This window comes from Bufo gargarizans, chromosome 4 (assembly GCF_014858855.1).
Source record: "Bufo gargarizans isolate SCDJY-AF-19 chromosome 4, ASM1485885v1, whole genome shotgun sequence".
NCBI lineage: Eukaryota > Metazoa > Chordata > Amphibia > Anura > Bufonidae > Bufo > Bufo gargarizans.
The window spans coordinates 430,513,226-430,533,691 of record NC_058083.1 but is presented as its reverse complement, the minus strand read 5'-3'; the positions used below and the strand labels follow the sequence as shown (position 1 = coordinate 430,533,691).

Below are 20,466 nucleotides of genomic sequence, written 5' to 3'. Positions count from 1 at the left end.
TAATTTGTAAAAAAAATTACGGAACTTTTACTTACCAATCACTTGTTCTGAAAGTCAAGGGTCCCTGCTGTCTCGACATGGCAAGAAATGGCTGTGAATGTTGCTCAGCCAATCACTGATTGCAGCCATGAGCTGCCTTAGCCAGCGATTAGATCTTTTACACAATGAGATGTTAGTGTAACAGTCTCGTCCACACACACACACACACAGGGGGGAGGATAGTGACCACTGCGCTCCACCCTCACCCCTGGCCCTGCCTACTTGCCTCACGAGTCCTGATGACAGGGGACAACTGGACGGCAGTCCCTCACTTAGGATACGTGCGGGAAGGACAGACAAGACAAATAACTGATAGTGAACGGACCGGGTCAAAACCAAGAAGGCAACGCAGTACAGAGGGATATGCAACGAATGGTCAGGAGAAGCTGGGGTCAAATACCAGGAGAGTAGAGAAGTACTACAGGAGTCCCCAAAGAATAGTCAGGTGGATGCCGAGGTCAAAATACCAGGAGGGATGCGCAGTACAGATGGAGCAGGCAAAGGATCGTCAGGGAACAGGATCAGGTAGGTATGCAGGTAACAAACAAATCACCAGGAAACCTAAATTAACAGGCAACCTGTGGCCAGCAGGCTGCCTGTTAAATACTGGTTAGCTGGGATCATGTGACGTGAACAGCGTCACATGACCCGCACCAGGAAGTACAGCTGTGCCCAGCTCAGTGCCCAGACCTCGTCTGGTTGCTGGGGGAACTGGGGACGCCGGCCGCGCGGAGGAGACATGCGCGGCCAGTCCGTCCCGCTCTTTATCACCAAGGAGTCGAGGACGCTGTGCACGTCCTCGCTCCAGAACAGAAACAGGACGCCAGCGGTGCTGAGGAGAGCGAGCGCCCCAGTGTCTCGTGACAGTTAGTGTCCCTCTTTAAGAGCCAAGCCCCGTTCCGGACAGCAGAGACACGGAGCATTAACTTGATTAATAATGCTCCGTGCCTCTCTGTGATCTTTTTATTACAAAATCACAATGGGATAAATTTGTCACTGTGATTTTGTAGTAAAATGTTCACAGAGAGCAAAGAGCATTATTATTCATGTGCAACGCATGGCAACGGCCAGGGGTCCCTTAAAGTAAATGTTTTTCATGACACTAGTTGCAGTGAACAGGGGCCCTTTTTAGTGATACTGTGGTCGATGGTACCCATGTGTAGGAATGTCAGGGTGGTGTAGGGTAGCCTATAAGGTCCCTTGATGTTTTGTGCACGTGTCACGGTGCTCCTACTTGGATACGATGGATCCCAGGCAATGTCGTCCGAATCAGAGCAAATAGGGGGAATAATTGAGGGATTTGAAAAAATTAATTGAGTCCAGACCTTGTGATGAAGTTCAATAACAGCTTTACTTGAATAAATGTTTCTCCAACAGTTTCAGGCTTTGTCTTGGTTTCCAGCAGGCATTAGCATTAACTCTGGCAGGCAAACAAACTCAACTATGCTACATCTGTTTCTCTCTGGCTCTGCTGTGCTGACAAGTTTACTGTATAACTTTGCTTCTTTCTTTATGCTGCATCTTCTCTCTGTAGTCTGTCTCTAGATTAATTCCAAGGAACTATACCTCCTGGCTCCAGAGTCTTCATGCTTTGGCCTCTGTGTCCAGCAGAGCTAAAGGTGCTCTAGGCAGGACACATCCAGCAGGGACATGGACCTGCTTCCTTCCCCAAGCAGGGGGTACTCTCCACTGACCTCTAACCAACTAAACTCTTCCTTAGAGGAAGAGAAGAGAATGGAAAGGAGGTTCCATCCTCTGCAAATCTAGTCCTGCCATGCTTGCTGCCACCTTCTGGTAAACCAGGTACATTACATGAACAATAACAGTTGCATAGAAATAGCAATGCACATTGTAGTGGACTGAAATAAATGCATAAGATGACACTGTGTTAGCCCATAGAAGATAGTAGTGGGGTGCGGAGTGGTAATGGCACTCTGGGTCATTACACATGTTGATGCTCCGTGTCTCTGCCAAGCGGGGCTTGGCACTTTTTCACGCAGTGGATTCCAAGCACGGGATCCGCTCATGTGAAAGAGCCCTTAAAATTTTACACTGAGCTGTACACAGTTTCTAGGCAGCGTCAGCAATAAAAAAGCAGCACAACACACACTGAGAGACTTTACATGTTTAATAGGCACGATACATGTGCAGTTTCGGCATGCAATATAAGTTGTTTTTTTTTCGCTTTTCTGAGAAACTGACAGGCCGGATTTTGCTATTAATTCCTTATTGAGCTGCAATAACCTTTTCTCAGCTCCCTGCGGTTTTCCCATGCAACAATTAGAACTTCAAATGAGCACCTCTGTAAAAAACAAACAAAAAAACATTAGAAAGCACATTTTTACATGTCTTCTGCAGATTAATATAACATTTGAGAACTAGTGAAAGGAAAACAGTCTGCTACAGTACATCTCTAATAATCCTTTCAGCAAATAGTTGCCTGCAGCTTAAAAGCTTTTCCCTTGTCATATTCCAAGACTTATTAAAAAGTCGGTATTGACACATTGGGGCCCACAGCAAAACTTAGTATTGGGCCTCCTGCACCACAAATTTCCCAGTATGTGTGTGTCAAACATTCCCAGATAATGCAGAATGCAAACTTCAATGCCCCAAATTTCAGATGCTTTTACAATCTGTTTTATTAAGCAGAAAATATTTTAATATTTAAAAGAAAAAATTGCTCTTGGTCTCACTCACTTTGTCCGACTTTTATGTTAGAAAGAGTGGACCAGTTGCTTTATAAATATGTCCCTGATTCTGAAGACCATATCTCTCAATGTATTTTCACCTGAGAAATGACAAATACATTCTTAAACAAGGGTGGGATTCACATTTTTAACAGGTTCCCTACTCGATGACGGACACGTGGCATCACAACACATGTTTACATATACATACACCATATATTTGCAATACACATACACATAAATACACCATATACATGGTACACATACATAAATACACCTTATATACACTACACACACATACCACCCAACTAAGGGCCCTTTCACACTTGCGTTGTCCGGATCCGGTGTGTCCTCCACTTGCCGGAGGTACACGCCGGATCCGGAAAAACGCAAGTGTACGGAAAGCATTTGAAGACGGATCCGTCTTCAAAATGCTTTCAGTGTTACTATGGCAGCCAGGACGCTATTAAAGTCCTGGTTGCCATAGTAGGAGCGGGGAGCGGGGGAGCAGCATACTTACAGTCCGTGCGGCTCCCGGGGCGCTCCAGAGTGACGTCAGAGCGCCCCAGGCGCATGGATGACGTGTACATGCGATCACGTCATCCATGCGCCTGGGGCGCCCTGACGTCACTCTGGAGCGCCCCGGGAGCCGCACGGACTGTAAGTATGCTGCTCCCCCGCTCCCCGCTACACTTTACCATGGCTGCCAGGACTTTAGCGTCCCGGCAGCCATGGTAACCATTCAGAAAAAGCTAAACGTCGTATCCGGCAATGCGCCGAAACGACGTTTAGCTTAAGGCCGGATCCGGATCAATGCCTTTCAATGGGCATTCATTCCGGATCCGGCCTTGCGGCAAGTGTTCGGGATTTTTGGCCGGAGCAAAAAGTACTGCATGCTGCGGTATTTTCTCCGGCCAAAAAACGTTCCGTTCCGGAACGGAAGACACCCTGATGCATCCTGAACGGATTTCTCTCCATTCAGAATGCATTAGGATAATCCTGATCAGGATTGTTCCGGCATAGAGCCCCGACGACGGAACTCTATGCCGGAACCGGCCAACGCAAGTGTGAAAGGGCCCTAAGGAGATAAACTATCAGCGGTGCGCGAAGCAATGGAGGCGAACATCTCCAGCTGCCCTGCTGCCACCAGAGCACCGGATCAGGACTCAGCTGGGAACACGGATCTCCGATCCAGTTGTAATTTTTACAACCGGATCTGGAGAACTGGAGGGAACTGGCTGAATCCCATGCCTGGTCTTAAATCTTCTGCTTCACTTTACATATTACAAAACTGTCTGCCTGCAGCTAACACTAGGGTGAGCTCAGTGCATAGGAGTTCATAAAGTTACCATTAGAGATGAGCGAATTGAAGTTCACGAATCCGATTTTCGTCACTCTTTGTACAAACCGGATTCCAAAAAAGTTGGGACACTAAAAAAATTGTGAATAAAAACTGAATGCAATGATGTGGAGATGGCAAATGTCAATATTTCATTTGTAATAGAACGTAGATGACAGATCAAACGTTTAATCCGAGTAAATGTATCATTTTAAAGGAAAAATACGTTGATTCAAATTTTCACGGTGTCAACAAATCCCCAAAAAGTTGGGACAAGTAGCAATAAGAGGCTGGAAAAAGTAAATTTGAGCATAACGAAGAGCTGGAAGACCAATTAACACTAATTAGGTCAATTGGCAACATGATTGGGTATAAAAAGAGCTTCTCACTGTGGCAGTGTCTCTCAGAAGCCAAGATGGGTAGAGGATCACCAATTCCCACAATGTTGCGCAGAAAGATGGTGGAGCAATATCAGAAAGGTGTTACCCAGCGAAAAATTGCAAAGACTTTGCATCTATCATCATCAACTGTGCATAACATCATCCGAAGATTCAGAGAATCTGGAACAATCTCTGTGCGTAAGGGTCAAGGCCGTAAAACCATACTGGATGCCCGTGATCTCCGGGCCCTTAAACGACACTGCACCACAAACAGGAATGCTACTGTAAAGGAAATCACAGAATAGGCTCAGGAATACTTCCAGAAACCATTGTCAGTGAACACAATCCACCGTTGCCAGCTGAAACTCTACAGTGCAAAGAAGAAGCCATTTCTAAGCAAGATCCACAAGCTCAGGCGTTTTCACTGGGCCAGGGATCATTAAAAATGGAGTGTGGCAAAGTGGAAGACTGTTCTGTGGTCAGACGAGTCACGATTCAAAGTTCTTTTTGTAAATCTGGGACGCCATGTTATCCGGACCAAAGAGGACAAGGACAACCCAAGTTGTTATCAACGCTCAGTTCAGAAGCCTGCATCTGATGGTTTGGGGTTGCATGACTGGCTGCGTAGGAGAAGGATCTGGGTACTGAAATGGCCAGTCTGCAGTCCAGATCTTTCACCTATAGAGAACATTTGGCGCATCATAAAGAGGAAGGTGCAACAAAGAAGGCTCAAGACGATCGAACAGTTAGAGGCCTGTATTAGACAAGAATGGGAGAGCATTCCTATTTCTAAACTTGAGAAACTGGTCTCCTCGGTCCCCAGACGTCTGTTGAGTGTTGTAAGAAGGGAAGATGCCACACAGTGGTGAAAATGGCCTTGTCCCAACTTTTTGGGGATTTGTTGACACCATGAAATTCTGATTCAACATATTTTTCCCTTAAAATGGTACATTTTCTCAGTTTAAACTTTTGTTCCGTGATTTATGTTCTATTCTGAATAAAATATTAGAAGTTAGCACCTCCACATCATTGCATTCAGTTTTTATTTACGATTTGTATAGTGTCCCAACTTTTTGGGAATCCGGTTTGTAGTAACTAATCACATTTTTCCTAAAATGGCTGCTGCACATGGAGCCATCTTGGATTCAGCCATTTCCCAGTGTACTTAGTGCAGGGAGAGATGTCAGCAGGCGCTAGGGAGAGTGCTAGGAAAGACTTTAAAACTTTTATTTTGCTCAATAGAAACTCAGGGAAAGATCATTAGAAGTGTAGGGAAAGGATAGGGATGAATTATTCCACACTATAAAAGAACAGAGTCCAATAGGGGAGTGTACTGCCTGGGTAATAGGAGCAATCCTATTACACCTTGCTGCACTGACTGGGGAACAAAATTGCCATTGTACTGCTGCTTTCAGGTTTGCAATAGATGATACCTCTGTAATTCCAGCAAACAGTTCTTTTTATTGGGGTGCGAGTGCTGTGTGATACAGCCATTAACTCGGAAATACTTCTATGTCTTATTAGCCCTTGTGCAGTGCAATCATAAGTTCTAAAGCCTTTTTTGGCGTGTATAAGTGGGAAAAAAGGGCTTATTTGCCGTTCAGCGGTGCAGTTATATGTTCTAAAACCTTTTTAGGCGTGTATTAGTGGAAAAAATGGTTATTAGCCATTGTGTGGTGAAGTGAGAAAATTACAGCCCTTTTTGGCGTCTATTAGTTGGCTATTAGCTGTTCATTGGTGCAGTTATATGTTCTAAAGCCTTTTTTGTTGTGTATTAGTGGCAAAAATATGATTATTTGCTGTTCATTGGTGCAGTTATATATTCTAAAGCCTTTTTTGACAAGTGTTAGTGGGGAAAAAAAGGGCTTATTAGCCGTTGTTTGGTGAGGTGAGAAAATGACAGCTCTTTTTTGCGTGTATTAGTGGCAAAAAAAAGTATTATTTGCCATTCTGCTGTGCAGCTATATGTTCTAAAGCCTTTTTTGGCGTGTGTTAGTGCCAAAAAAATGTATTAGTTGCCTTTCAGAGGTGCAGTTATATGTTCTAAAGCCTTTTTTGGATTGTATTAATGGGAAAAAAAATGTTAGCAGTCTGCAGTAAGGGTACAGAGGGGTGGTAACCAGTTGGGGGTGTGGCCAAGCACAGTCTCACTCTATCCAATCAGTGTTTCCATTATCAGTCTGTGCAGGTACACCCCCCCAACTGGTTATCTCCCCCTGTACCCTTACTGCAGACTGCTAGCAATTAATTCATAACTTCTACTAGAAATAATAAAGGAACAGCACAACATAGAGCCATAAAAATAGAGGCTCAAGAACTGTTATTACATGGGGAATGCATGTAGCTTTTAAAATAGGCATGTCAGGAGTGGTGACAGCTGACAGGTCCTCTTTAAGAGTCTTCTTAGCCAAGCTCTAACCAAGCATTACTAAAGAGAGTCTGTCTTCAGCATTCTACTTAGAGCTGAAGACGCCTGCGTGTAACATACAGAGGCTTCCAACCTGCCCCTGTCACAACCCTAGCCACTTGTGCCCTACGTGTGATTTCAGAGCTGGCAGCTCCATATGAATGTATTTACTGAGCACAGGGAAGTGCTGACAGTAAGTGGACAGTAACATGGCATACACACTGTCAGCGCAGAAAACTGCAGCTCCGCTCACCTGCCTATTATCTCAGCATAGACATATAGGATTTCACTTTAATTGTGCCTTAGGTGATTTAAATGGTATAAAGATACTGGGTAATTAGGAGGATATTGGGAAAAATCCTATTGCTGCTTGTAGGATAATATTTAAAAAATTTAAATGAGAAATGTTGGAGGAATATTTTATTCCAGAAAATGTTATTAGAAAAATTGTATTTTAAAGCTACTTTCACACTTGCAGCAGCAGGGTCAGGCAGGGGAACAGCCTGCTGGATCCGTGCTAACCCTAGCCGCCCATGCCACTGGAAGTCCGCTCCGGCCTTATTCACTATAATTGGGGCAGGCTGGAAGTCCAGCCGCAGCATGGCAAACAGACCCTGCTGCCGCAAGTGTGAAAGTATAATGGATATTGAACTTATATTTTATATTTTATTTTTATTTTTTCCCCCAGCTACCTGGTCTAATGGGCATAGGGAAGGGGATGCTCGGGAGGGGGAGGGTATCTCCTGGGGCTTATGATGTATTTTGTTATCATATTTATATGGTTTGTATGTTGTCATATATTAAAATATAAATTTAAAAAAATCCATTCCATACTATTCTGCCATGTCTGAATATTTCATCACAAATCCTCTAAAAAAACAGCCATTTTTTCTATTGTATTTATGTGTCTTAAGGCTCAGTTACATGCTTTGTTATGACATTTTTTACATATGTAATAAAAAAAAAATTCTCATGTCTTCCACAAAGATACCCTCACCTTTTTTGTTGTCTGTTGATCTTGGCATTCTCCTTTAGTAAATTCACTTTCAGAGCAGGGACTGACCTTTGCTTCAACTTCCATTGAATATTTCATGCCAGCAACCACCTAATGGAAAGTACGGTAAGTGTCAGTAAACCAATGCTATAATTAGTGAGAGGATGCTTAATGTTAGTACATGAAGGTGGACTTCACATGAAACTCATAGGAGGCCGTTTTTACACAGTCAGCATTTGGTCTACGTTTCTAAGCCAAAACAAAGAGTGAAACCTCTAGACAAAAGGGCATATTGATGAATTACTGACCGTGAAAGTGGCTGTAAGCTACCTGCACATATTAGGTTAATATACGCAAGACCAAAATTGGCCCGCATGCCAGAACTAAAGTTAGTATATACAATACATATTGCTGCAAATTCAGGAGGCCCACACTTGCAAAAATATAAGAGTACCAGCTCCTACATCAAAACACAAAACCTACAAAAAAATTGGAGCTCACAAAGCACCAATACAAAAATATATTTGATTGAAATCACAGTAATACACATATAAAAGACATTGTAGCTAAAAAGAAGGTAGCAGCAAAGAAAGACACCATCCTAGTGGGACACTGGGTACATATGCATTACAATATCATATATCAGTACGGATGAGTTCCGTTGCAGCAATGTATACAGGAGAGACAAAAATCTCCAAACTGTTCCCAGCAGTAAATGTGCTGCCCATAAAACAGGGACAAAAACATATAGACTGCTGAGGGCAAAAAAGTAACAACGAACCAGATGAAAAGAGACTTGCCTAAGAAACTCAGTGTACCCAAACCAGGATGGCGCTACCCCGACGCGCATTTCGGCGTGCCTTCACCCCCTGACGCCCCCAGTCATGCTCCGGACTCGCAGCGCAGCACCAGTCCTGACCTCCCAGCATTGATGGGGTCTAATAGCATTATATTGATTTATGATGCTGTGTAACCTTTACAGTTCTGGAATGTATTGGATAACACTGGCAGCAATATGTCAGTGCCATCTAAAATATTCCAGACCTCTAAGATTTTACATAGCATCATAAATCAATATAATGCTATGCATGTAAATATAAGAGTGAAACTGGATCGCACATCCTCAATACTATGCTTTTATCTAATAACTGCTTCTCAGCATAATTAACATCGCTTCTCAGCGCAATTTATAGTATACCGACCTCTATGTTGCATATTGTACATGAGGCATTGGTATACAATTTGATCAAAAAGCATAGGCCCATTCACCACGACAAGGTTGCCTCCTTGAGTGGGAACCTACTCTAAATTTGGCACGGCGCTGTGTGGCAACCACCAGCGCCGCAGCACTGCGCCAATAGGCAGCGGGACCCAGCAGCCAAACAACGCCCCCGCTGTCTGGCAGAGCCACACCAACCCACCAGCACAGCACCAGAGCAACAATGGCCGCCCCACAGCACCGCACCGCACCATGTGAACAGTTGTCAAAGCTCACCTTATCACATCCTCTCAGGAACTCCAACTGAGGTGTAGTAGGAATTTATACACCCTTAGGCCTCCTGCACACGACCGTTGTGTGCACCCGTGGCCGTTGTCCCGTTTAACGTGTTTTTCTGCGGTCCCATTGACTTTCAATGGGTCCGTGGAAAAATCGGAAACTGCACCGTTTGGCAGCCGCGTCCGTGATCCGTGTTTCCTGGCTGTGAAAAAAATATGACCTGTCCTATTTTTTTCACGGCCAACGGTTCACGGACCCATTCAAGTCAATGGGTCCGTGAAAATCACGGATGCACACAAGATTGTCATCCGCGTCCGTGATCCGCGTCCGTGATCCGTGTCCGTTTTTTCCTATCATTTCAATGGCAAACTTGACTTAGATTTTTTATTTTTTTTTTCATGTCCATGGACCCTCCAAAAATCAAGAAAGACCCACGGACGAAACAACGGTCACGGATCACGGACCTACGGACCCCGTTTTTGCGGACCTTAAAAAAAAACGGTCGTGTGCATGAGGCCTTATGCAGTCTCCTGCTAATTAAAATTACCTGGGCCGAATGGGTAGGAGTGCTGATACCAGAGGGGCCAAAGTTAGAGTAAGTTCCCACTCGAGGAGGCAACCTGCTCGTGGTGAGTGGGCCTATGCTTTTTGATCAAATTGTATACCAGTGCCTCATGTACAGTATGCAACAGAGGTAGGTATTCTATATATTGCACTGAGAAGCTACAGGTATGTCCATTAGGCCTCATGCACACGACCGTTTTTTTTTAAGGTCCGCAAAAACGGGGTCCGTAGGTCCGTGATCCGTGACCGTTTTTTCGTCCGTGGGTCTTCCTTGTTTTTTGGAGGATCCACGGACATGAAAAATGAAAAAAAAATCTAAGTCAAGTTTGCCATTGAAATGATAGGAAAAAACGGACACGGATCACGGACACGGATCACGGACACGGATGCCAATCTTGTGTGCATCCGTGATTTTTCACGGACCCATTGACTTGAATGGGTCCGTGAACCGTTGGCCGTGAAAAAAATAGGACAGGTCATATTTTTTTCACGGCCAGGAAAAACGGATCACGGATGCGGCTGCCAAACGGTGCATTTTCCGATTTTTCCACGGACCCATTGAAAGTCAATGGGTCCGCGAAAAAAAACGGAAAACGGCACAACGGCCACGGATGCACACAACGGTCGTGTGCATGAGGCCTTATGCTGAGAAGCAGTTATTAGATAAAAGCATAGAATTGAGGATGTGCAATTCAGTTTCATTCCTATATTTTACATGTTAAATATAATGCTATATATATATTTGGCTCAAAAAGTTTCAAAAACGAACAAAAAAAAACTATGTGTGACACCAGATATGTCTCTCTTTTGGATCCACTGTTGACTTTGGCTCAAAGAAACTCCATATAAAAAATGCATGTGTGCCTTATGCTGTCCACTTCCTACTCTCTAAATACTAAAAGAATATTTATGATTCGATTGACATCAACTAGAAACAAAATAAACATGCAGTCAACTAAAGTCAGTATTAAAACTGTCAAAAGTTTGCTGGACAACAACAATAATAATAAGCATAGATGGACAGATTGGTGCTGGTGCCATTTACATCAGTCATCATCATGGTTATGTAATACTCTGGTGCCTAGTCCGAAATTACATCCTCTACCAGATCCTGTTATGGTTCAGATAAAAGGGTCTGTTTTGTTTTGTTATTTTTTTTTATTTTTTTTTTGGGGGGGGGGAGAAGCAACGCCACTCTTATCCTATAATGGAACAGTGATACCATACTAGACACAGACCAGGAACAACAGTGGCACTGTTTCTCAAAAATGCCAGCCTTTACCAACTTCGACCAATAACTTTAAAGAGGAGCAACACAGGAACAGCACAAGGAAAGATGCTCCACAATTTTTGGGTTTGAAAAAAAAAAAAACATTGCAGAGACACTTACACCATACATGCTCCATCCCCATATGTCTTAGTAACCAAAGGGACAGCATTTCCATGTTGTGGTTGTGCCACATGTAGTGCGTACCCCCAAAAAAAACAGCTGGAGAAGGGATCCATGTTTGTGGTGTAAATCATTATGGTCTGTTCTCATGACTAACCTGCTTTCTCATTCGGATGATCCTGCTGATTTCAGTGATGTAATCTTCATTTCTGTCTTTGTTATATTCGTCTTTGGCAAACTTCAATGCGTTCTGCGCATGTTGGTTGTTTTCGCTAACGTCTGACCAGCCGCCCATAGGCACCCTTTTTCCTATTTGTGCAAAGACTTGAGAACATAGAGCCAATATGACTACAACACATATCTTCCAGAACATGGCCATTCTGCTGTTTCCCTCTAGTCTATGCTCTTGGTGCTTGCAGTTTCTGCTCTTCTTCCAAAGTGTGCAGAACGGCAGAATCTTCAGTATTTAAACTGAGGAGCCCCAGTGTTTGCCAAGTCTCTCTGACTCATACATTTGGCCTCAAGCCATTGATTACAAAGAGGATTTAAGGAAAACATTTCGAACAGGGTACATCGAGGGCCAGTACTTTAATCTCTTTCTCGAAATTGATCTGTTGCACTTTTGGCTCAGTAGGACTGATGGAAAATATCTGTCAGGCATATACAAATTTTGGTTTGTCACACTCTGGTTACTTGTGAACAATCTGTATATAAGATAACTATATGACACTTAGTAATATAGGAGGAGATTTATCAAACTGGTGTAAAGTAGAACTGACTTAGTCACCTCTTGGCAACCAATCAGATTCCACTTTTCATTTTCCAAAGCAGCTGTAAAAAATTAAAGGAGGAATCTGATTGGATGCTATGGACAACTAAGCCAATTCTACTTTACACCAGTTTGATAAATCTCCCCCATAGTACTCTGTGCCGTTTGCTATATTTCTTAAGCCACATTGCCTTGTTAGCCATGTGTTTTGGGCCGTCCACACATAAAATGGCTGCAGGAGGAGGGTCATGTGATGTCTCCTCTATTCTAATACACTGTACGTACCTGTACTAGACTCCCAACAGACTGCCCATGAGGCAGTGTATTTGAACGATGAAGACATCACATTGAGGTGATTTGTCTGGTCACATGACCCTTCATCAGCAGCCATTTTATGGACAAGGCCTCTATGTGTACAGCCCACAAGATTTTGTCAAACAAGGGTGCATACCTTATTAAATATAGAACATGGCACAGGACATCCACAAAGGCTATATTAGTAAGTGCGATATACACTGATGAGCAAAAGGGTAACAATGTTTTGAACTTTTGACTTTCAGGCTCCATATCTCACCATCCACTACAGCCTCGAACGTGAAACTATCATCATTTTATAGACAATCATCTTGGAAATGGAACTCTCTGCCAGTGAAAGTTGTGATGGTTGATTCATTGAACAAGTTCGAGAAGGGTATGGATGCTTTTCTTGGATGTAAAAATATTGGAATTTTTGGGGACTTGATTTCTGAAGATGGGGCATTAATCCAGGGATTTATTCTGATTGCCCTATATGGAGTTTTGAAGGAATTTTTCTCCCTCAAAGTGAGTGCGGCATCAGCGACCTCACTATCCAACTGTTTGCACAAACACATAGCTGTAGTTCACCTGATTAAAACACTTTTTTTTTTTTGTTGATGTCCTTTCCTAATAGTCCTAATATACAAATTAAATGTATAGTGCAACAAGGGCATCACGGTTGCTCTCATTGCACCCAAACTTCACTCCTTTCTGTGGCTAGCCTCTCCGTCGCTGCTTTGAGGGCCAGGCCAGACAGGTAATATTATAAGTTGAACCTGTGTCATTTGCCAACCTTATCAACTATGTAACCCAGGCATGCTCAACCTGCAGCCCTCCAGCTGTTGCAAAACTAGAACTTCCAGCATGCACGAACAGCCTACAGCAGGCATGCTCAACCCGCGGCCCTCCAGCTGTTACAAAACTACAACTCCCAGAATGCCCGACCAGTCTACAGCTATCAGCCTACAGCAGGGCATTGTGGGAGTTATAGTTTTACAACAGCTGGAGGGCCGCAGGTTGAGCATGCCTGGCCTACAGCTATCAGTCTACAGCAGGTCATTGTGGGATTGTAGTTTTACAACAGCTGGAGGGCTGCAGGTTGAGCATGCCTGATGTAACCATTTGTATGTTTATAGAAAAAATTGCTAGTGAAATAAATGGAATAAAAATGTAATCCATATATCTGAATTGTTCATGTAGTGTATGTAGGGATTTACAAACCAAATTCAGTTGTAGGAAAAAAATCTAAGAAACTTCTGCAACAAATTTGCTATTTGTGAATACCATAAAATGTAAGGAAAAGCCCCAAAAGTTTTGGGGAACATTTGGATGTCTATGTTTTCAGATAAGGTATTACAGATAAAAGTACACAAGTCAACAATGTGTGCTCTTACATGTTTAGATTCAGAATCAGAAATTACATGTTTGTACAGTACATTCTCTAGTGCTTCTTTAGGCTGTTTTCCTATGTTTCCCATGTAACGTTTAGTTTTTGAGTATTTGTCGCAATCATTTTGGGGATTTTGTAACTGTGAGTAAGCCTCCAACACAGCTCGTCTGACTCTTATCACACTCCTGTCTTGATATAAAAAATTGTTCGAAGAATGATTCCTTCAAGGTCAGTATATTCACAAAACATACAGTACAAACATATCATCAGCTATGATGTAACTTGTGTTTTTGTTCTTACTGCATTTGTCCATTTAGTTGCAAAATGTTGGAATATTTAATCAATTACTCATGTAAACAAACATTAACTGTGACTGGAAAGAAAATTGTGCTTTTTCTGCTTAGTTAACATGTCCTAACACTGGCCCCAGGCATGTAAAATAAACAAAGAACAGCAGATTTTCTTGCCATGGACTGCTTTGTTGGAATATTTTTCTTATACAGAGGACAAAGGTTGGGCAGAGCAGTAGTACATGACATATGGGGGAGAACTATATCAAGGAATTGTGGTAAAGTCTTAGAAGGGGTGTATATCTCATCCAGGTTCCTCAAATTGGTGAGATAAGTAAAATCCAGGAAGATGGCGCTGGCTTCAGAAAACATAGTTGCTGGAGCTATTTGTTTATTAAAGTACAAGGGCTGGATTTTATTTGGACTGGGAAGGTAGGTTTGGTAGTAGGACCTTCCCAGTCCACCCCCCATTCCAGGGCATGTTTTCCACTAACCTGAAGTCATCGCAAGTGAGGCCTGCTGTAATTAAGGAGGCATAAAACCAACCCTCTGTGTGTCAATTTAAAAAGAGAGGACTTGGAAACAAGAGGCCTGCAGAGGCTTTGTGTGGTCTCAGCCAGGAAGGCTGAGGGGCCATGAGGATGTGTGTAGCCAGATCTCTTCCCTGTGTGGACTTGTTTGGTGAGAGCATATGCTAAGGATTGAAGCTTGAGACCCAGTGTACGAGCTGTGCTTAGAGGTGAGTCAGGGAATAGAACTTTGTGTTAGTTAGAGCCCAGATGGACAGAAGTTTATTTCATTCTGTTTGTTTTTGCTGGTGCCAAAATAAATAACTTTTTGCAAAATTGATCCATTAACATATGTTGAGACACGATACTGCGAATATTTACAGTTGGTCACTGGGACCAGAAATTGTCTTTGGGTTTACATATGTCACTAATACTTATATATAAAATGTAACGTTTATTGCTTGTCACTAAATTTTGCTACCTAAGACTGACACTTTAAAATTATCAGCTGTGTCTGCAGTGCCACTTGTAATTCCTTTGTTTAGCAATGGGGCTAGCTCCGGGGCCTCCCTTAAATGCTACCTAACATGCTTCTCTATTTCCACACGGTGACTATCGTGCTGTATTATGCTCACACTGTTTCTCTCACAGTGCGCTACTCCTTGAGTTAGTTCCCTGCTAGCACTCCCTATTTGCTCAGTAATGCTCCATGATCTTTGCTGGTGCAGACACTAGCTGGTTAAAACACATGTATATTCACACTCTGCCCCACGACATGTTTCGCCAAGCTCTTGGCGTCTTCAGGGGTTTGGGCAGTTTGCTCGTGAAGGGGGCGGGACCAGACTTTTAAAACCTCTCTACCAGCGTCACAGTTGCAGCGGCTAATGTGTGTCTCTTTTGTTGCTGAGTTGATTACTCAACCTATCAGTGATAGCTTCTTAGAGGTTACTGCCTAATAGTAACTCCCACAGGGCCCTTGTCCAATCCGCATACGCCTTAGCTTTGCGCATGTATCAGGACTTAGCTCCCGTCGGACCTGGCGGCTGCAAGCTCAGAGGATTGCAGAGTCCCGACGCATACGCGGTGGGAGGCGACTAGAACTAATTCTAAGACTGCACGCATGCGCAGAACAGCAGCAAACCTGCATTAGATTAATAAGTCCCGAGACATGCATACTGGAACTTATGGCATCGGGCTATTCATACGTTAGTAAGAGCAATGGCAATATGCGAGGCCGTAGTAGATGGTGACTGCTCTAAATTCTATCACTGTGCGCATGCCCAGTAGAGCAGAAAGATCGTGCTACACATATAAGTATTCAGACATGCGCACTGGAAGCCGCCAGGTCCGACGGAAGCTAAGTCCTGATACATGCGCAAAGCTAAGGCGTATGCGGATTGGACAAGGGCCCTGTGGGAGTTACCATTAGGCAGTAACCTCTAAGAAGCTATCACTGATAGGTTGAGTAATCAACTCAGCAACAAAAGAGACACACATTAGCCGCTGCAACTGAATTGACCCCACCAGAGCGTCTAGCTTGGGGGGAGACATGGGGGCAATGACACCATTGTTAGGCAGAAAAGATAAAGGTTTAAGGGCCTTGTTTCTTTCCCTGTATCTCTTTTCCCGCCCTTTTTTCTATTTCAGGTAAAATCACCTCAGAAATGTCTTACCTGCATTCCAGAAGTTTCGAGTTCGTCTGGACCGCCGCTGGGGACTCCGATGTTGCCGCCGCCGGCATCCCTGGAGCCGCCGCCGCATCTAGAAAGAGAGAGGCCGGTTTCAGCTGGAAGAAGAGTGTCGGAGCCGCCCTCAGCCGGAGAAGCCCTCAGCAGTTTCCGGGAGGAGGAGTCAGCAGCGCTGCCCGGCAAAAGAGCTAGAAGGGCAAGGGGCGCTTATACTCCTCCCCCGGGGGCGGGGCGTCGGCGCAGCAGCAGTCAGAGAGGAGCAGCTGTACAGAGAAGCCGTCGGTCCTCCAGGATATACAGCTTGTGCTATTACTGGTGGGGAACGTCATCAAGATGCTGCCAGTGTGGTGCTGCAGCATGAAGTGGAGCAGGGATGCAGCCTGAATGATCTACAGGGGCTGCCTGTTGAGAGGCTCCCACCTCTGTTGGTTGAGCCATCTCCGGGCCCCCTGGGAAGACTACCACACCTATCATCTTCAGCCTCTGGTCCACTCCAGGAGGGTCAGCTAATGGGTGAGAACGTCAATGTTGTCCCTTTGTCTGAATAGTCTGTTTTAAATAATTTGGTTAAGCTGCTAGCTGAGTTTTCTAGCAGGCAAACGGTTCATGCCGCTTCAGATGTCTGGAGCAGTGGTCAAAGTACGGTGGTTACTCCGTCTGGTGTTAATAATGTTGGCAATGTGGTGCCTGTGTTGGAAAAGGGTTCAGGGGTTAAAGAGACTTGTTTGAAGGAGGCTCTAGTCTGTGAAGTGTCTCTGTTGGGTTATCACCTTAGTGCTATAATGAAAGAGTGTATTTGGCGGATGGAGTACGTTGAATTAATGGCGTTATTGCCGTCCGCCAAAGATAGTGCTTTTAAAAAGGATGAAAAATTAGAGGATGAAAAGAAACGCTTTCCCCCTAGATCATTTAACAATTGGCTTCAAGCTTTTTGTGTTTATGCTGCGGTTTTGGGGGAGAAGCATTCTGAGCTGTGTTCGGGACTGTTCCAGCATTTGGATATTGTTATTGAGGCCTACAGGAATTTTGGCGGGATGGCTTGGTTTCAATACGACGAGACGTTCCGCCAAAAGTTAGCTGTCCATCCATCCCTTAAATGGGGTGTGAAGGACATTGGGCTCTGGGTAAATTTAATGTTGCCACAAAAAGCTATACCAGCGAAGCCGCCGGTGGCGACTCAGACGGTTATGAGGAAGGGTGTCTGTTTTGCTTATAACGAGGCTTCTTGTAAATGGCTGCATAACTGTCGTTTTAAGCATGAATGCTCCTTTTGTGGGGGGACCCATCCTATGTCCCGTTGCTTTAAAAGGAACTCCCAGTCAGGCCAGCAGCAGCCAAACGTTAGGGAACAGGTGGCAAAAGCATTGAGTCCAGTGAAGTTGGCAGAAATGCAACCATGGCTCGCTCTTTATCCAGACCGTCAGAAAGCTGATTTAATTTATAATGGTTTTCTGTATGGTTTTGAAGTGCCACATTTTTCTGGTGTTGGCTGCTGCTGGGTTGAGAATTTAAAATCTGTAAATTTACATAATGAGGTAGTCCGTAGAAAAATTCAGAAGGAGCTGGACTTGGGGAGGATTGAGGGCCTCTTTACAGAGCCGCCGTTTATTAATTTTAGGCTTTCTCCTTTGGGCGTTGTGCCAAAGAAGGAGCTTGGTGAATTTAGGCTGATTCATCACCTGTCGTTCCCAGAGAAAGGCTCTTTGAACGATATGGTAGATAAATCTAGGGCTTCTGTGTCATATGCCTCTTTTGATAGCGCTTTAGCATTAGTTAGGTCTTTCGGCAAAGATACCCTGTTAGCTAAGGCAGACATTAAATCTGTGTTTCTTTTATTGCCTGTTTGCCCAGATGGTTTCAACTCATTAGGTTTTCATTTTGACAGTCGTTTTTATTTTGATAAATGCCTGCCGATGGGTTTTTCATTGTCATGTTATTATTTTGAAGCATTTCTTCATTTATTCAGTGGGTTATTGAGTATGATTTAAATTTTAATGGTGTTCTTCATTATTTAGATGATTTTTTGTTTGTTGGTCCTTCTCATTCTAGTGCTTGTTCAGATCTGTTAGCTAGGTTTTTAGATATTTGTTCTTGTTTTGGTATTCCAGTAGCTGAGGAGAAGACTGTTGGCCCTTGTGTTTGTTTAGAGTTTCTCAGGATAGTTATCGACTCCAGTCGCATGGAATTCCGCCTGTCAGAGGCTAAATTGGAAAAAATCCAGATGTTGCTCTGGTCTTTGTTGAGTAAAAAGAAATGTACGCTGAAAGAGATGCAATCTCTTCTTGGATCCCTTAACTTTGCTTGTAGGGTTATTCCCATAGGTAGGGTTTTTTCTAGTCGATTGTATTTTGCAACTAGGGGTATTAGGTCACCTAATTCACATATTCGGTTGACTAAATGTTTGAAAGAGGATATGGGTGTTTGGTTAGAATTCCTTCAGGAATTTAATGGTTCTAGTTGCTGGCAGGAGGAATTTCTGAGTTCAGACGCTTTAGGGCTATTTACAGATGCGGCTGGTAGTTGTGGTTATGGAGCGTTCTGGAATGGTAAATGGTCAGCTGAGAAGTGGCCAGCTTCCTGGGTGGATAATGGACTCACAAGGAATATTGTTTTATTAGAGCTTTTTCCGGTTATTGTTGCAGTTGTTCTTTGGGGTTATGAGTTTAAGGATAGGAGAATCTTATTACACACAGATAACAAAGGGGTTTGTTTTGCGGTCAATACTCTCTCTTCCAAATGTGATGTAGTGGTAAAGTTATTAAGGCATTTAGTTTTATTTTGTATGAAGTTTAATATATGGATCAAAGCGAAATATATTGTAGGGCCTTCTAACGTGCTGGCTGATTCTTTGTCTCGTTCACAGTTCCTGAAATTCCGGGAGTTAGCTCCGGAGGCGGATCTGGATGGGAGCCCGTGTCCTCAACATCTGTGGGGTTTGATTTGGGACTGATGTCTGCAGCTATTGAGAGGTCTTTAGCCCCGAGAACATAGGCAGCTTACTCTGCCGCATGGAGGGATTGGTTGTATTTCATAAATGCATGTTCTGAAGATATTAAAGGGAATGTTTTAAGTTGCGGTTTATTATTTGTTACTAGTTTGTTTAATAAAAAGTTGGCGGCTTCTTCTATTGCTAGGGTGGTGGCAGGTGTTTCGTTTTTCCAGAAACTGCAAGGTGAGAGACCGTTATCTTCCTTTTTTTCAGATTAAACAGTCGTTGAAGGGTTACAGGAAAAGTGTTGGTAAGTTGGATTCTAGGAGGCCAATTTCTATCTCCTTGTTGGGTGACCTTTGCAAGGTTTTGGGTGACGTATGTAGGGATCAAAGTGAAGTGTTGCTTTTTCGTACAGCCTTCGTGTTAGCCTTTTTCGGGGCCTTTAGGGTTAGTGAGTTAGTGGCTGCGAGCCGTAATAGTGTATCGGGTTTGGAGTTTTCAGATGTTGTTGTTATTAATGATAAAGTTGAGATTGTTATCAGAAGGTCCAAAACTGATCAGTATGGCAGGGGTCAGGTAGTTAGATTATATTCTTGGGTAGGTTCGGATTTTTGTCCAGTTAAATTGGTAAGGTGTTTGCTTGAGATTCATCCTGCCAAGTCTGGCTCTTTTTTAATGCATCAGGATGTCTCCCCTCTCACTAAATTTCAGTTTAGCGCAATTTTAAAGAAATGTTTGGGGAAGTTGGGACTTAGCTCTGTAAAGTTCACGTCGCATTCATTCAGGATAGGCGCTGCGACTGAGGCGTCTAGGTTTGGGTTAGATGATTCAGTAGTTAAAAGAATTGGGAGATGGGAATCTAACAGGTTTAGAATTTATGTTAGACCAGAGTTAATGTTACCAGTCTGAATGCCTTCTTTATTTTACAGGGAGTCAGTTTGTGATTTGGATTGTGGGCCATTCATTTGTGTTTTGGGCTCAGAAGCGAGCTGAAAAAAGAATATATTCAGAGAATTTGTCGTTTAATGCATCTGAAATTCTTATTTTGTGGCAGGGAATTAGAGGAATGTGCTGGAAGGGGTTAATGGAAGAAATTAATAGGCTTATGAAAAAATGGCCTGTTCCACACTTGATTGTTATCCTCCTTGGAGGGAACGATTTAGGTAGATTAAGAACCTGTGAATTATTGTGGGTTATGAAGAGGGATCTGGCCTTATTACATCACAGCCTTCCCGGTACTGGTTTAGTTTTTTCAGAAATTGTCCCTCGCTTAGTCTGGTCAGGTAAGGAGGG

General features: G+C 43.5%; 1 protein-coding gene across 3 annotated transcripts; it reads right to left on the bottom strand.

Annotated features, from left to right (window-relative positions):
• Positions 1–2,152: 2,152 nt before the first annotated feature.
• Positions 2,153–11,750, bottom strand: LOC122934304 (cystatin-C-like). 3 transcript variants are annotated; one of them, XM_044289675.1, is made up of 4 exons: positions 11,456–11,750; positions 7,850–7,957; positions 4,076–4,157; positions 2,153–2,341 (listed from the first exon to the last, which is right to left on the bottom strand). In XM_044289675.1, exons 1-4 carry the CDS (start codon positions 11,675–11,677, stop codon positions 2,328–2,330), a joined length of 426 nt encoding a protein of 141 aa, XP_044145610.1. In that variant the 5' UTR covers positions 11,678–11,750; the 3' UTR covers positions 2,153–2,327. The 3 variants fall into 3 exon arrangements, with proteins under 3 accessions (XP_044145610.1, XP_044145611.1, XP_044145609.1); XM_044289674.1 differs by lacking the exon at positions 2,153–2,341 and adding an exon at positions 2,739–2,827; XM_044289676.1 differs by lacking the exon at positions 4,076–4,157.
• Positions 11,751–20,466: the final 8,716 nt, after the last annotated feature.